At 44.0% G+C, this 18,208-nt stretch overlaps 1 protein-coding gene across 1 annotated transcript; it reads left to right on the top strand.

Annotated features, from left to right (window-relative positions):
* Positions 1-8,382: 8,382 nt before the first annotated feature.
* Positions 8,383-11,810, top strand: LOC114570249 (uncharacterized). Its single transcript, XM_028600493.1, has 3 exons — positions 8,383-8,436; positions 9,193-9,330; positions 11,034-11,810. Exons 1-3 carry the CDS (start codon positions 8,383-8,385, stop codon positions 11,808-11,810), a joined length of 969 nt encoding a protein of 322 aa, XP_028456294.1.
* The last annotated feature ends 6,398 nt before the right edge of the window (positions 11,811-18,208 follow it).

Raw genomic sequence — 18,208 nt, 5'->3', positions numbered from 1 at the left:
GTTTATGGGCACTAATTCGGTAATGGAGACGACTGCGTGAGAGAATTCGACAAACTGTTCTAATAGATACAGCGGTTTATGGTGGCCAGCCCAGAAAAAGGGCTTGCCCTGGACTGTCGGAGCCACAAACTGTCCTCTCGAACAGTTGTCTTAGGCACGGCGCCAAGATTCCAGTTTTGGATGGGCCAGACCAATTGTGGGTGGGCCTTAAATTAAAAACGTTATCAAATCCCTGTTTAACCTAATAAAAATGACTGGCTAATATACTGTTATATTATATATATTATATGTGCTTACATAATAAAGATTGTAATAGCTTGATGCTATTTATATGTTGTTGCATTGTAAAAAGTTTCGGTGCAAAGGACGGACCTATCTGCGATCGCTCTCCTTGGTTCTGCCCAAAAGAAGAGCACTTTGGACTCTCCATTACCACCATACCTGGCTGCGCTATAGGGCATCTCTCCTAACCTAAGGCCTATAGACTGCAAAAGTGGTCAGGAATCTAATATTTCCCCAAAACATAGTTTAGTTCTGCTCGTATAACATGAGGCCGAATATTTCACAATTCTTTTCAATTGTTTTAAGTTTTCAACAATATACAGATCAACAACACTGCCCGACAGTTTCAATCAATACTCGGCCACAGAACGTGTTCATTGACAACGTCAACTGTCATGTAAAACAAGACTCAAGTTATTTCCTTACTTTAGTGCAGGGGTCGGCAACCTTAGGCACGCGTGCCACCATGGGCACGCGGGACCTTAACCAATGGCACGCTGGCAATATGTGTGCAAGAGAGTTATTGATGTGGTGAAATCATGGTTGAAATGCTGAAGCACTCTCTCATCCGCATGCCAAATTACAACGTTCACAGTTGCCGACCTCATAGGTGCCGATACCGTGGGCACCCACTGAGCCAGACTGCCAGTTCATTTTTATATTAATTTAATATTAAGCATTTCAGGTGGTGCTAAGTGGAGCGTCTTTCATAGTGTGATTGGTCATGTCGGTGGCATTGATTTATAATTTCCCGCGAAGCTGATTAAACTTCTCATCTCCAATCCTATCTGTGAGAAGTGGCGCTGTCCTGAGTTGAAAGCTAGCTTACTTTACGGCGTGTGTGTTCGTGTCGGCCGCTGTCCATTTCCTAAGGTTCTGAAATGCAAACATTGTTGACTACTTCCTTTTTTTTTAAACTGTGTGCGCGTGTGTGCACCCACGGAGGAAAACATAAATCGGCGCCTGTGCGCGACCTGTTATTTACGGTAGTTTGATTGACTCATATCTCTGACTGGGAACAATACAGAGAGGATTACCGACGGCCGCTGGGGCAGATGAACTAACGCTAGTCTCGTTACTGTAAGGAGGCTACATTAAAACCTTGGGGAGTTAAAAGTCAATACTTATCAGTGCACTCACCTGTGTAGACCGGCATCAACATGTAGAAAGCGATGATTCAATCTGCTCGGTCTGCTCAGTCCACTCTTGTCCACCGCACTGTTTTACGCAAACACAGCTACTCTACTCTGCAAACAGCTAATTTTTACAAAACAAGCTAAAAGAAAAGCTGTCGGTTTGTAGTCTATTTTTCTTAGTTTGCAGGGAATCTTGAAATTTGGACAAATTCTTATAAACTTAAGCTGTCTGAAGAAACCATCCTCTCCGCTGGAGCGGTAAATATGGATGCATTATTAGACCAAAACAAATACATGTGGCTACTTAATATGCACGTGAATGACACAATCGTTATGTTCGTGTTCTTCATTCTTGATAATGATGCTGGTTGTGTTATTATTATTTTGCCACAGCATCGTTTCATTGAAAATGAGGCATACAGGACCTGCTTATCAGTCCATTCGTCATTAAAGGAGAATTCTGGTCGATTTCAACCCGTAGCTCTGTTGTTTGTAAATCAGGAGTACTGTCAGTAGCGAGAAAAACAAAAACAAACGGTGCCGCCTACACCGAGTTATCCTCCTGCTAGATTTTGCACCCAACAGTCTTAAACAAGGCTTAAACAGGGCAAGTTTTAAACATGTTTTTAGCCTCTAAACGTGTTCGAAATGCCATTACTAGTGCTTAGCCATGTGCAGTTATTCCTTACGAGGGAACACAGCGAATTTGACGGCAGTAGATGTGACAGAAAGGCATAAAAGTTGTGTTAATCCTTACCTCTGTTCATGTAATGCTTTCCGGTCAAGTCCTCAACAATCGAGTGCCGATCTCATACAATCCAATAATCCAAAATGTATTTTTTCCACAAAAAACGATTTGCCGAGGTCCTGTCCATAGTAATGAGCATGTATCAACAGGCTGTAACCTGACACCGCAGTGAAGCGGAGCTGCTGACCTACAGTTCAAAAGTTCAGGAGCTCATTTGCATAGGTAACCTAGCAACGGCGGAGCCTGCCTGTGGCAGAAGCAGGGAGGAGCTCACAGAGCTGACAGACGGAGCTTGGAGTTAGATCAGGACTAATATGAGAAAATGCTTGAGTTTGTGCCTTTCCAAATTGCGGCAACCAAATGAAGAGATATTTGAGATTGTGCTTTCACCGTCTACAACCTCCGCGGCGGGAGATTTTACCGTTATGGCTGGTTGCACTTCAGCTCCCTTGATAACATTAGCTACATGAGAGAGATTACCGTGTTTGCAGCGAACATCGACTTCACCAAAAAGAGCGTCAAGTCCCGGTATCTGAAGGAAAATGCCATTCCTAAAGCGAAAAGACCAGCTGCAGACAAATTGGAGGTAACGTCTTTATGATTTATACTTTCCAAGGCTATTGTAATTCTCACTTTTTTTTCTGTGAAGAAATGTTTCACGGTGTTGGTGAATTCTTGAAAAAAAAAAAAAAAAACACTAAATGCTCTTTCTCCTTCTTACTTATTTAGGGGACACCATCCAGTGACATAGAGACAGAATAGCTGCAGTGCCACAGTCAACTCCAAGAAGGCGTCCAGCTGGTCATCCAGCCAGTTTCAAAATAGTTCTTTCAAGTCCACAGAAGAAAAAAGCCCTTACCCCGTCATGGACAGAGAAGAAGGCGACTGCTTTGTAACATAGCCCCAGTTCCTCTGCTGGATAAGAGTGAACTGGTTGCTCAAGCCAGGTCACATTATAAGAGCATGTTCTAGGCCTAGGAAAAGAGTACTGAACTATTTTTTCTTTGTACACTTCAGACTATGCTGCAGCATGATTATGTATAAAACCACACACTGTACTGTACATACTTTACATTAATTGTGTCTAGATTGTGATATTGTTATTTCCTTTTTTTTTTGAAGTAAATACACAAAAGCACAAATGTAATGTGTATTGTTATATTATAAAACCACTATAACAGACAAGTGCAGTATAGAACTGTACAATGTACTTATTCTTACAATTTATTTATTCTTACAATTTACTTATTCAACTTTACTTGTACAATATACATATTCTTACCTTTTCCTAATATAACTGTGCAATTGGTTTGTTTATTCCTAGTAATGGCCATACCAAGTATTACTAGAAATTATAGTTTTTGACTCAGAAAATGTCCTGTGCCTCTTTGAATCCTGTGTAACTTCCAGTTGGGGAGGGGTACTCTTGTCTGATTGCTGCTATAACACAGGTAGGCAATGTTCTTCTGGTGCCCCGGCCAAGGTGCTCTCCTCTCAGAACCCACTCCAGAATCACCCGGTAGGCCATGAGTCTGCATTGGCTGGGAGGGGGGAGGGAGAGCTTTGGTTATTTCGCTAAAGAAGTGAGGCATTTATTTATAATAAATAATAGTACATTTCATTTATAGAGGGCTTTTCATCATACTCAAAGACACTTTACAGTAAAAACCAGCACATATATCATATTAAAAACAGATAAGCAATAAAACCAACACATACAACAAGCATATTTAGAAGCAATTAAAAACAATAAAAACAGTAACTATCAGGTGAGAAATGTAAGATTATTGTATGTGGAAAGCTAATCTGAAGAGGTGTGTTTTGATTAGTGTTTTGAATGTGTATTTACAACTAAAAACAAATGTAACTAAACTAGACAGAGTCACGAAAGCCTGTTGTACTCACTCATTAGACATCAGGTCTGTCCGGTTAGATCATCCTTATAGATCAGATGGGGAAACCTCTGTATGGGCGAAACAATGTCCGTTGACGCGTCCAGACCAGGCTGGATGAGATCCCATTCCTTACAGCACAGGCTTTCTTCCTCGGTGGTCATTGCGATACAGTATCCACACGAGCACCACCATGTACCCGCATCAAGTGCAACCAGCCATAACGGTAAAATCTCCCGGCTGCGGAAGTTGTAGACGGTGAAAGCACAAGCTCAAATATCTCTTCATTTGGTTGCCGCAATTTGGAAAGGCACAAACTCGAAGCATTTTCTCATATTAGTCCTGATCTAACTCCAAGCTCCGTCTGTCAGCTCTGTGAGCTCCTCCCTGCTTCTGCCGACAGGCAGGCTCCGCCGTTGCTAGGTTACCTATGCAAATGAGCTCCTGAACTTTTGAACTGTAGGTCAGCAGCTCCGCTTCACTGCGGTGTCAGGTTACAGCCTGTTGATACATGCTCATTACTATGGACAGGACCTCGGCAAATCGTTTTTTTGTGGAAAAAATACATTTTGGATTATTGGATTGAATGAGATCGGCACTCGATTGTTGAGGACTTGACCGGAAAGCAGTACATAAACAGAGGTAAGGATTAACACAACTTTTATGCCTTTCATTCTCATCTACTGCCGTCAAATTTGCTGTGTTCCCTCGTAAGGAATAACTGCACATGGCTAAGCACTAGTAATGGCATTTCAAACATGTTTAGAGGCTAAAAACATGTTTAAAACTTGCCCTGTTTAAGCCTTGTTTAAGACTGTTGGGTGCAAAATCTAGCAGGAGGATAACTCGGTGTAGGCGGCACCGTTTGTTTTCGTTTTTCTCGCTACTGACAGTACTCCTGATTTACAAACAACAGAGCTACGGGTTGAAATCGACCGGAATTCTCCTTTAAAGCTGGGCTTTTCCACAACTTTTCGCTTCAGGCTCTTTGACAGTGATATTTTTGTCAGCCCATTTTCCACCAATCAGGACTGCATACTAAAACCATGTTTCCATAATAATAATATACAATTATAATAATAATTACAAGGTCCTGATTATTAAAGATTCCCTGGATATTAAATTTTGATGTGATGTCATAAAAAAAAACATGTTAACATGGCACACTAATAAACAAGAAATTTTGAAAAGGGCACTTAATATCAAAAAGGTTGCCGACCCCTGCTTTAGTGTGATGATTCATGTTATAAACATGTTTAACAAAAATAAATAAATAGCATTAATAGCCCTAAAGCATTATTGGCCATAACAAGCCATAACCATGAGGGAACAACAACTTGACAACAGTAACAAGCTGTTATAGAAATAGAACTGCGCCTGCAGCTTCTGTAGCGGGTAATGAATTGATTATTTTAATCCATATATCTCATATAACGACATAATACAATACAGGCAGAGTAGCCACATACCTTACTGTTATCCTCTGGCCGTCCTACACAATTAAACTCCCTAAAGAAGAAGAAGTGACCGGATACTTTAGCACTGGTTGAGTTGCAAGCTCATCCACGGAAGACCGATCCACAGGACTATATCCATAGGGGCTATATCATCCACTCGCGAGGCAGAGGCAAAGGCAAAGGCATTAGCACCGGCGCTGGCCGCGCTGGCCACGCTAGCCGCGTTAGCATCCTGCGGTCTCCAAGACAAAGACGTGCTCGGCATTGTGGATCTCAGCTCTCCTTCATCTCCTGGTTGCAGCGATGACTCTGAGACCGTTCGTGCACGTTTAAGGTACCTAAACAACGGCTGTTGCAACCTTGTCCTTTACTGGAAATGATTTTCACACTCTCAGATCACTGGGAGCTAGCCTAGCATACCAACAAGCTACATCCGAGCCGAACCTCACTGTCTGCTGAATTTGTGCAGAAACATAAAAATAGACATGACCAGTTTTTTTAAATTGTTTTTGAAAACTAAACATTTAGACAATTTTAGCACAAATTATGAGATTATTTTCCGATTTTTAATAATTCTTCACCAAATTATAATATATTTAATTAATTAATTAATGTTTTTTGAGGAAATGTTTTGGGTGGGCCTGTTGAGAAGTGCGTGGGCCTAGGCCCGTCAGGCCCACCCATAACGCCGTGCCTGGTCTGCCTGACCTGGGCTTGTCATGAACTTCACCAGTTTCTTTAAATCTTTTTCTTATCCTTTCCACTTGACGTTTGGATACATTGAAGATGTCTGCCACCTCGGCAGCAGACTTGGTCTTCAGGTCTCTTGATGAGCACTTTGGTCAGCTTGCACTTCACATGAAGGTGTGGTGTGCTGGAGTTCTTTTTATACACACCAGGGAATGTGTTAATTACAGTATTTGTCACAGGTGAAGCTCTAATCTGTGATTGGTAAAATCAATTAAAGACATGACAAGACTTTTGTCCAAGCCAAATCTGACCTTTCTGTCCTTAATTAAATGATAAAATTCAATGAATGATATAAGACTTTATTTTGGTATAATAAACATAATCCAGAAGTCTTTGCCTTTCATATATGCCATTTCTGATTCCGATTGATCAACTACAAGTCAAGTTATTATTTGTTGTTCCTACAACTTAGATAAGCGACAAGACTTTTGTCAGGCACTGTATATATCTATATATATATATATAGATATATAAATATATATATATATATATATATGTATATATACTGTATGTATGTATATATATTATTATTATTATTATTGTTATTATTATTATAATAATAATGGCCCAGGGTGACCAATAGCCTAACCCATGACATACCTGCCAACCCATCAGGAGTGACTTTTCTTGTTTAAAAGTAGTGGTTTCATCCAATAGTGAGTGAGGAAAGTCCTATTGGCTGAACCCTCCTTTCCAGCACTTTGGAGTAGACTTTACCTAAGAAGTGTGATACCCCTGTAATTTTCACACACCCTCTTTGATGTTGAAGAGGCATGTCAACCAAGCTCAACCACACCCAGAGCTTTCAGCATTTCTGGATGAATCTCATCAATCCCTGGGGCTTTGCCACTGTGGAGTTGTTTGACTACCTCAGCAACTTTCACCAGGGAAATTGATGACAATCCCCCATCATCCTCCAGCTCTGCCTATAACATAGAAGGCGTATTAGTTAGACTTAGGAGTTCCTCAAAGTGCTCCTTCCACCGCCCTATTACCTCCTCAGTTGAGGTCAACAGTCCCCCATCCTTACTGTACACAGCTTGGATGGTTCCCCGCTTCCCCCTCCTGAGATGACTAACAGTTTTCCAGAAGTACCTTGGTGCCGACCGAAAGTCCTTCTCCATGTCTTCTCACACACCCGCTGCTTTGCCTCTTTTACGGCAGAGGCAGCAGCTCTCTCGTCGAAAGCCAACTCCCTTTATGCCTTCCCACCGGTAACACCTGCGTCTACTATGCCCTGTTCTGCCGTACGGCTACACCAGTTACCATCAGCGGAGTGGATGTTTTGGTCTATATTAAAAGAAGTTATTTCATACACTTCCCTGATTGCTCGTTTTTTAGAGAGACACACGCCTGTACTAAAAGGCCCTTGTCCGGATCAGGGAACCCAGAGACAAGGCAAGAGGGTTTGATCACTACCCTAGATGTCCCCAACTCACAAGGCTTTTGTCCCCCTCTGTATGAAAAGCACCGCCCATACAACCAAATGATTTTTCTTAAGTACTCACGGTCAAGGCCGCTGCTCCAGGATCACCAAAGGTGCCGTCCTTCCAAAGGATGCCCGCTGGTCTTCCTTGGTCACCGCACCGAGAGAGGCCAAGCGCTCGGGGGCTCTGACCAGCCGAGTAGGTAGGGAAATGCACTCCCGCTGGGAGATAACAGGAGGTCTGACTGTCAAGATCCATCCCCGCCGGGCCTCAACTCGCCGCGGGCGGTTAAAGAGGAGTCTGAGCTGTCCCCCGTGATGGTGGCCCCCGCCCGTACGGCAGGGGTGGAAGAAAAAGAGATTTTTTTTAAGCAGTAATATAGTTTTATTGTTTTGGGGTTTTTCAACTGAACCTCCGTTCAACACCTTCGGGCCCTTCAGTACCCTGTAACTGCCTCCGGAGTCCTCTGGGATAACATATCCCGGAAAGACTCCTTCTTCAGTCGGACGGCTTCACTGATTACCAGTGTCCACTACGGTGTTGGTGGGTTACCGCCCCTTGAGAAACCTAGGACCCTAAGACCACAGCTCCCCACCGCAGCTTCAGCAATGGAAACTTTAGCAATGGTGATCGGTTGACAGCTCCGTCCCTCTCTTCACCCGAGTGTCCAAAACATACGGCCTCAAACCCATGGTTGGAGGAACCGCTGGGATCGTGTGCGCTGCCACACGGGTGGCAGTGAAGGTCAGGGGCCTCGACAGACCACACCTGGGCGGCAGAGGCTGGCTTTGGGGACGTGGAGGAAGGAGCCAGAACTTGTGCGGGAGGTGGAGCGCTTTTAGATCGCAATTAGATCTAACCGTGGTAAACACTTCATTACTAGATATGATCAATCTGTCTCTATTAACAGGTCATGTACCGCAGTCATTTAAAGTATCTGTGATAAAACCTCTTCTGAAAAAACCCACCCTCGATCCTGAGGTCTTAGCAAACTATAGACCTATATCTAACCTTCCCTTTCTCTCCAAGATCCTTGAGAAAGTAGTTGCTAATCAGTTATGTGATTTTCTACATAGCAACAGCTTATTTGAAGACTTTCAATCAGGATTTAGAAAGCATCATAGCACAGAGACGGCACTGGTGAAAATTACTAACGATGTTCTAACTGCTGCAGACAAAGGACTTGTCTCCATTCTTGTTTTATTAGATCTTAGTGCTGCTTTTGACACTATTGACCATACAATCCTGTTACAGAGATTAGAACACTTAGTCGGAGTTAAAGGAATTGCACTAAGCTTGTTTAAGTCTTATTTTTCTGATCGATCTCAATTTGCCAGTTTTCGAGTGAACTCATAGTCCTCTATGTGGTCCTTGTGTCTTCTCTGATAGTACACATAGTCATCTCAATTTGTTAATGTTAATGATAAATCCTCTAAGTACGCGAAAGGTAAACATGGCATTCCACAAGGCTCAGTGCTTGGACCAATTTTATTCTCCTTATATATGCTTCCTCTTGGTAATATCATTAGGAAACACTCAATTAACTATCACTGCTATGCGGACGACACCCAATTATACTTATCAATCAAACCAGACAAAACAAGTCAGTTAGCTAAACTTCAAGCATGTATTAAAGCAGTGGTTCTCAAACTTTTTCGGTCATTCCCCACTTTGGACAAGGCGGAATTTTCAAGCCCCACCTGCCCCCATCGGCCCAACACAATGCTAGTGAAATACGCAACCATCTTAAACTGTTCCAAATTATTGAACAAATAGTATCAGTATAGTAACAAGTTGTATCTAAATACAAACTAACAATCTACATCCAATAACCGCAAGTTCAAAAATAAAGAAAATAAAAGTACAGCTGTGTCAAAATTTGTATCAAGTTCAAAAATAGAAAATAAATAAAAGCGCCACTTTGCAATCTGTTAAAAAAAGAAAAAAAGAAATTTGGCAAGACAGGTCTATTTATCCCTGCATTAGTGGCTACAATGAGCCAGTTTTGCATTGCACAATTTCAAAAACTGGGGTTGCAGGCTTGATACTGCCACTCTCAAGTCATGCTCAATGTTCAGCTGAGATCTGTACTTTGTTTTCAGTGAAGCAACAGCTGAAAAGCCCATCTCACAGAGATATGATGTGGCATAATAATATAATATAATCCAATAATATAAGATATATTACACTGCATAATGAGCACTTTTACTTTTTGGTACTTTAAGTACAGTATATTTTACTTAAGGACAATGTTGAATGCAGGACTTGTAACTGACAATTTGTAACTCTAAAACACTGTTTTTTTCTACTTTTACTGAAATACATGATGTGAGTAAGTCTTCCACCTCTGGAGATCACCAACAACAGTCGTGCATGAATAGCTGCAGCTGTGTTTAACACTGAAAACACACAGCTCAGTACAGCATTTACTCAGAGCTCTTAAGTTTTAAGGACAGGCAATGACAACTTTTGTTGAGGAAGTAACCTCCTTAAATGCGCATATGACAATTATTCACCTCAATGATAAATTCATTAATTTTAATGAATTAATACACCCCTGGACTGTAATATTTCAGATGTGTTTTGAGCAAGATTTTTGCTCATGATCAACAGATGTTAGAGTCCGGCGGCTGCTCGCTCCGTTTGTTATGAGACGCACCGAGCAGATTAATATGAAGCCGCTCGGTGTTTGGCTAGCTAATAATCTGTTAGCCTGTTATCTTGAGCTTTGTCTGAAGGCGCCGAGTGGCCAGCCAGGCTCGACACACCGACACATTCATCACATCCTCCACTCAGTTTAACCGCTAACCCCCTCCCCCCCGGTACCGGTCAGAAAGGCGTGTTTTGTGTCTCGGTCCTCCGGTGCGTCCAGCGACGGGCTCCGGTCAGTTTTTAATTAGCCTACATTACAGTTAATTTTGTTACGGTATGAGCATAATCGTAGGAAAGGCAAACAATATAAGACCTTTGTAACGAAATCCAAGACTTTGTATACCAAATTCAAGGCTTTTAAGGCGTTAATTTGAGACGATCAAATTTAAGACTTTTTCAATGCTTTTAAGACCCCGCGGGTACCCTGACACACACACACACAAACACACACACACACACACACACTCTATTCGAGTGCGCGTTCTTGCTCCAGATTCCGGGAGATTTGATCTCATTTGCGGGCGTCAAGGAGCCGCTATCAATATGCGGGAGATTCCCGGAACTTCCGGGACAGTTGGGATGTCTGGATAAAGATATAAAGGCATAAAAAGGAAAATTTCCTCCCGTTTGGCGCGCCCCACCTGTCACGTCTCTATTCCCCACAAGTGGGGCGCGCCCCACACTTTGAGAACCGCTGTATTAAAGATATAAAATCCTGGATGACCTATAATTTTCTGATGTTAAACTGTAACAAAACTGAAGTTATTGTACTGGGCCCTAAACACCTCCGAACTTCATTATCTACAGATATAGCTACTCTGGATGGTGTTGTCCTGGCCTCCAGCCCTACTGTCAGAAATCTAGGAGTTATTTTTGATCAGGATATATCCTTTAACGCCCATCTAAAACAATCATCGAGAACAGCCTTTTTTCATCTTCGTAACATTGCCAAAATTAGGAATATCCTGTCTCAAAACGATGCTGAAAAACTAGTCCATGCATTCGTTACTTCCAGGCTGGACTATTTTAACTCCCTACTGTCAGGTTGCTCAAATAAGTCCCTTAAGACTCTCCAGCTGATCCAGAATGCTGCAGCGCGTGTTCTGACGAGAACTAAGAAAAGAGATCATATTTCTCCTGTTTTAGCATCTCTGCATTGGCTTCCTGTGAAATTCAGGATTGACTTTAAAGTCCTTCTCCTGACCTACAAAGCCCTAAATGGTCAAGCACCATCCTATCTAGAACAGTTCTTAGTACCTTATTGTCCCACTAGAGCACTGCGCTCCCAGAATGCAGAGTTACTGGTGGTTCCTAGAGTCTCTAAAAGTAGACTGGGAGCCAGAGCCTTCAGCTATCAGGCTCCTCTCCTGTGGAACCAGCTCCCAGTCTGGGTTAGGGGGGCAGACACCATCACCTCATTTAAGAATAAACTGAAAACTCTCCTCTTTGATAAAGCTTACAGTTAAGAAGTGAGGAGTTGCAGCGTCCGCCTAACCCGGCCCACCTGCTTCTCTTCGTAGTCATCAGATTTATTGATCATATAATCAATAATATAGTGAGAGTAGAGCGAGGCAGGCCAGTTCAGCCTCTCATCAACATCAATGTTTTCATTTGTTTCCTTTTGTATGCATCCTGTCCCAGAACTGCATGTTACTAACCTAGCTCTGGGGAGTTTACTCCCCGGAGTCCTTATGTTTCTTCTTCGCAGAGCTATGCTCTGTGATTCCCTTCAACGCCCGGCCGCGTCCTGCTGCGTCTCCTACACCCACCCGTGCTCTGCAGCGCCACGTTTCATCCCGCAAGTCCTGCTGTGACATGAACTACAACAACTACCTTCAAAGTCACTGTTCCACTATCTTTAATGCGACTATTATCGCCATCACACCCCCAACCGGCCCCGTCAGACACCGCCTACCAAGAGTCTGGGTCTGCCGAGGTTTCTTCCTAAAAGGGAGTTTTTTCTTGCCACTGTCGCAATAGCCACTGCTAATGCTTGCTCTTGAGGGAATTACTGTAATTGTTGGGGCTTTGTAAATTATAGAGTGTGGTCTAGACCTACTCTATCTGTAAAGTGTCTCGAGATAACTCTGTTATGATTTGATACTATAAATAAAATGTAATTGAATTGTTATGGTTTTGGGGTTTGGTCTTATTTTGGTGGTCTGTTTTCTGTTTTGTATTTTGCTCTGTTTCCTGTTTTGTTTTGAAGTCTGTGGTTTTCTGTCTTGTCTTGTCCACTTTACTTCCTGTCTTGTGTTTTCCCGCCTTTTTTGATTACTCTGCCCAGCCTAATGTGTTTCACCTGTTTCCCAGCCCTTGTGTCACCTGTCTTGCGTTTTCTCATTAGTCTGTGTATTTAGTCTTTGTGTTTCCCCTTGTCCTTTGTCAGATCATTTTGTGTGTGCCTGTTGTGTCTCCCAGTGTCTGCTCGTGTCTGCTCGTGTCTGCTCGTGTCTGCTCGTGTCTGCTCGTGTCTGGTTTTTTGCCCCCTGGATTTCTTTTGTTCTGTAGTCGCTGGTTTGTTTTCTGCTCTTGTTTTTTGGATTCCCTGCTTTTGTTTTCTACACTAGTGATGGCGAACTGAAGCTTTCTGAAGCCGTGAAGCTTTCAATCCAATTGTATCGAAAAAAAGGTTCACTACTCGAAGCTTCAGAACTCTATGAGGACATCTGGTGGTGAAGTTAGAGATAGCATTGTGTCACAAACTGTTTCACAATTATTAGCCATGAATGTCTTTAGAGTAAGCCCGAGCCCCGACACTTTTTTAATACGTGGGCCGTTATAACTGACGTTCTCATACAATTCAGAGTTGTTTGAACGGCAGAAATCTGTTTAAAATTACTTTAATGAATAATGCAATAAGAGCAAAGCATGTAAACTGCGCTGTTTGTTTATTCAGAATGGAACGGATCGCAAATGGATCTGAATGAATAAACGTAAAAAAAAAAATTATTTCTCTGTGAGGGCTTGCCTCTCATCACGCTTGGAGAAGTAACAAAAAAGGATGTTGAAGGCTGACTATCTTTTCTGCCACGGCGAGCCTGCTTCATGGGTCATCGTCCCCGTTTTTTTTGCTGTTATAGGCGACAGCGTGCCGCACTTAATGCACTCAACAAAGCCGACACATGCCTATGTTGTCACTGCCCACGACTTGTTTAAAATGGTTCCATAGGCCTACCTCCAACTCTAAACTCTACTTTAGAGTTGAAGATTAATACATTTTGAGTATGAATTCATCGATAAATAAATAATGACATAAATATAAGCCTATGTGGGACCTTGCATAAATATAAATGTAATTGCTGTCTCCGCCAAAAAAATAATCGACCTGTAAAGTTAGGATTTTGGTTGTGAACTGTTTTGTTTGTAAACAAATACATCAATTTGGGAGGGAAATGAATGAAGAACACATTGCACACACATTTCTGTGATTATATTGAGTAGGCTACGTAGCCTAGAGCAACATTGTCTCCTCAGCCAAATAGGTGAGCTAGGCAGTGCAAAAGGCGCTCTAAACTCTCTTTTATAAACTATCTACTCACTATAAACTAGGCTACTCGCTATGAACTTTCTACTGGCTATACACTTTCTACTGGCTATAATAATCTCTCTATTCACTAACTCTCCTGACTCTGTTGACTCTCATACTGCAACAACCCCAGCCCTGTGTCGCGCTGCTCGCGCAGCTTTTAAATTGAACTTCGAAGCAGTGACGTGGGTGTGTGTGAAACAAAGCTTCGGACGTCAATGGTCACGTGATTATCCCAAAACGAATCAATCTCCGATACAAAGCTTCATTCCAAATTGGTTCATGTTTTCGATACATGCCTCGAAGCAGGGGGTTCACGGGTAACATCACTATTCTACACTCTGGATTGTTTTTTTGCCTGCTGCTGCTCTGACCTCATCATCTGACTCCTCATCTTGTATCAAGAAGGTTATTTTCTCTTAACAAAATATGTTTAGCTGGTTTTACTCACAGTGATTAGTGACTAGCATTCCATTTGAAACAGAAACACTTAATTAAATCAGAAGATATTAAAGCTGTTGACCAGGTAAAGACAATGGAAGGGAAAACATCTTAGAAATCCAAGAAAACAAAACCAAATTCAAGTTTCCACACTGCACTTCAAATACTGCACAAGTAATAACTTGTCTCAAATCTGTAATGCAATCAGGTGGGCTGAAATCTATTCTATGGCAGAAAATATATTTTATCTGGCCAAGAAAAGAATGCATTAGGTTTGATCTTAATCTCAAAGGAGCTAAAAACTGATACACACACACACACTTCAATATATATGCTATCAGTTCAGATGGAGTGAGCACAAAGAAATCAATGTCCTTTCTGTAGTGAAAGATGCAGACTGGGGAATGGTCTGAAATCCAGATTTTGAAAAGTTCTTTGTTCAGTCTTGTCCAATCTGAAAATTTGGACAAAATCTCAGACTAAATCGACAATATGAAGTTTGTACTAGAGCTGCTGTGTTTGTGTCTTCTGTTTGGAAACACGTTTTGTGATGAAGAAGGGCGTGCGCCTGGGAGCACCTACGGAGACAGAGTATTACATAGATACATGGGCATGATTCCGGACAACACAGGACCAGATGGCATCGTCACCAAGGCCCTAGCAGCCTTGGGTGGGCTGTCTGGAGAATTGGCCCAAAACTCTGGAGTCAACAATCCTTTTGGTGACAGATCAGAGGGGAGCCCAAGGTCTCATTTACCGCTGGCCCAATTCTCATCACTCCCCTTGTTGGCGTTGGTGTCCTTTGCACGCCCTCTCAGAGACCTTTTAGAGCATCCACAGTTTCTCTCTCCCTCCTTTTCAGAAACATGAAGATGGACCGGCTGGGTGTGCTGCTTGCTCCAGCACCTGGAGAAAAAAGCCATCCTTAGCTTTTTGGTGTGTCAGCAGGGACTCCAGTCTCCCTGCTCTGTCAGGAAAGCACCGCAGGAATTCAGCAGCAGTGATGCTCCATGCTCTCCGTCAGCGTCTGGTCAGATGAACTGGGTTCCTGTAGGCACTCTGCTGGGCTTGAAGTTGAAGTGTGAACATGGATCCTTGTTAGAGGTCGACCGATATGGGGTTTCCCTGGGCGATGCTGATGCTGATCTGGACCTGGACCCCTTAAACAGATGAAGTCATCAGGCTGAATGACTTGATCAGCAGGAATCTGGAGTCTGCTTTCATCTGTGAATAAAATGCCTGTGACAAGCCGACACACTGCCTTGCGAAAAGTCATATTATTGTTTTCATTGCTGGGCAATGTCTAGGTGTGAAAACAAGGAAGAAGAAAAAAATTTGATAGTTTATCCTTGATTTGTCCATTAATTTCTCATGGAGGAGAAATTTCCTTTGTCATCTGTGTTTTCCAAAGTCCTTAAGACAATGGGCAAAAAGCTTCAGTCCATAACACAATAAATGATCCCAAAAAGTCATGAGACCATTGTAGACATACAATTACAAAAACACAAAAAATAAAAACTCCACTATTTTCTTTCTCAATGGGGGGATGTGGGCTGCATGATTCATCTTTTACTATTACTTCAAACATTTTTGACAAACTTGATCAGCAAATTGCTATTTTTTGAGCAAATCAATTTCTATATAAGTCCCGTGTCATTCTTTTGTGCCACATTTAATACCCTGAGAAGATGATTTGCATAGCACTTCTGTGTGGCCAGCACAGGAGTTTCTACAAATCTTCAGATCTCCCATCCATCCATCCATCCATCCATCTTCGTCCGCTTATCCGGTGTCGGGTCGCGGGGGGAGCAGCTCCAGCAGGGGACCCCAAACTTCCCTTTCCCGAGCAACATTAACCAGCTCCGACTGGGGGATCCCGAGGCGTTCCCAGGCCAGGTTGGAGATATAATCCCTCCACCTAGTCCTGGGTCTTCCCCGAGGCCTCCTCCCAGCTGGACGTGCCTGGAACACCTCCCTAGGGAGGCGCCCAGGGGGCATCCTTACCAGATGCCCGAACCACCTCAACTGGCTCCTTTTGACGCAAAGGAGCAGCGGCTCTACTCCGAGCTCCTCACGGATGACTGAGCTTCTCACCCTATCTCTAAGGGAGACGCCAGCCACCCTCCTGAGGAAACCCATTTCAGCCGCTTGTACCCTGGATCTCGTTCTTTCGGTCATGACCCAGCCTTCATGACCAAAGGTGAGGGTAGGAACGAAAACTGACCGGTAGATCGAGAGCTTTGCCTTCTGGCTAAGCTCTCTTTCGTCACAACGGTGCGATAGATTGAATGCAATACCGCACCCGCTGCGCCCGATTCTCCGACCAATCTCCCGCTCCATTGTCCCCTCACTCGCGAACAAAACCCCAAGGTACTTGAACTCCTTCACTTGGGGTAAGGACTCATTCCCTACCCGGAGAAGGCATTCCATCGGTTTCCTGCTGAGAACCATGGCCTCAGATTTAGAGGTGCTGATCCTCATCCCAACCGCTTCACACTCGGGTTGCGAACCGATCCAGTGAGTGCTGAAGGTCGCAGGCCGATGATGCCATCAGGACCACATCATCTGCAAAGAGCAGCGATGAGATCCCCAGCCCACCAAACTGCAACCCCTCCCCACCCCGACCACGCCTCGATATCCTGTCCATAAATATTACAAACAGGATTGGTGACAAAGCGCAGCCCTGGCGGAGGCCAACCCTCACCTGAAAAGAGTCCGACTTACTACCGAGAACCCGGACACAGCTCTCACTTTGGTCATACAGAGATTGGATGGCCCTGAGTAGAGACCCCCTCCCCCCATCCTCCAGCAGCACCTCCCACAGTATCTCCCGGGGACCCGGTCATACGCCTTCTCCAAATCCACAAAACACATGTAGACCGGTTGGGCATACTCCCAGGCTCCCTCCAGGATCCTTGCGAGTGAAGAGCTGGTCCGTTGTTCCACGACCAGGACGGAATCCGCATTGTTCCTCCTCAACCCAAGGTTCGACTATCGGCCGAACCCTCCTTTCCAGCACCTTGGAGTAGACTTTACCAGGGAGGCTGAGAAGTGTGATACCCCTATAATTGGCACACACCCTCTGGTCCCCCTTTTTAAAAAGGGGAACCACCACCCCAGTCTGCCACTCCTTTGGCACCGTCCCAGACTTCCACGCAATGTTGAAGAGACATGTCAACCAGGACAGCCCCTCCACACCCAGAGCCTTGAGCATTTCTGGACGGATCTCATCAATCCCCGGGGCTTTGCCACTGTGTAGTTGTTTGACTACATCAGTGACTTCCGCCTGGGAAATCGACGACAATCCCCCATTATCCTCCAGCTCTGCCTCTAACATAGAGGGCGTATTAGTCGGATTCAGGAGTTCCTCAAAGTGCTCCTTCCACCGCCCTATTACCTCCTCAGTTGAGGTCAACAGTGTCCCATCCTTACTGTACACAGCTTGGATGGTTCCCCGCTTCCCCCTCCTGAGGTGGCGAACAGTTTTCCAGAAGCACTTTGGTGCCGACCAAAAGTCCTTCTCCATGTCTTCTCGAAACTTCTCCCACACCCGCTGCTTTGCCTCTTTCACGGCAGAGGCTGCAGCCCTTCGGGCCCTTCGGTACCCTGCAACTGCCTCCGGAGTCCTCCGGGATAACATATCCCGGAAAGACTCCTTCTTCAGTCGGACGGCTTCCCTGACCACCGGTGTACACCACGGTGTTCGTGGGTTACTGCCCCTTGAGGCACCTAAGACCCTAAGACCACAGCTCCTCGCCGCAGCTTCAGCAATGGAAACTTTGAACATTGTCCACTCGGGTTCAATGCCCCCAGCCTCCACAGGGATGCACGAAAAGCTCCGCCGGAGGTGTGAGTTGAAAGTCTGTTGGACAGGGGCCTCCTCCAGACGTTCCC

Source organism: Perca flavescens, chromosome 15 (genome assembly GCF_004354835.1).
Source record: "Perca flavescens isolate YP-PL-M2 chromosome 15, PFLA_1.0, whole genome shotgun sequence".
In the NCBI taxonomy this organism is placed as follows: domain Eukaryota; kingdom Metazoa; phylum Chordata; class Actinopteri; order Perciformes; family Percidae; genus Perca; species Perca flavescens.
Note: the sequence above shows the minus strand (reverse complement) of the source record. Positions and strands in the feature narration are given on the sequence as shown.

Coding starts and splice junctions, on each gene's coding strand:
- LOC114570249 (XM_028600493.1), top strand. CDS start 8,383: ATGGTTGGAGGAACCGCTGGGATCGTGTGCGCTGCCACACGGGTGGCA. Junction 8,437..9,192: donor CCACACGGGTGGCAGTGAAG/GTCAGGGGCCTC, acceptor TTATTCTCCTTA/TATATGCTTCCTCTTGGTAA. Junction 9,331..11,033: donor TTCAAGCATGTATTAAAGCA/GTGGTTCTCAAA, acceptor CCACACTTTGAG/AACCGCTGTATTAAAGATAT.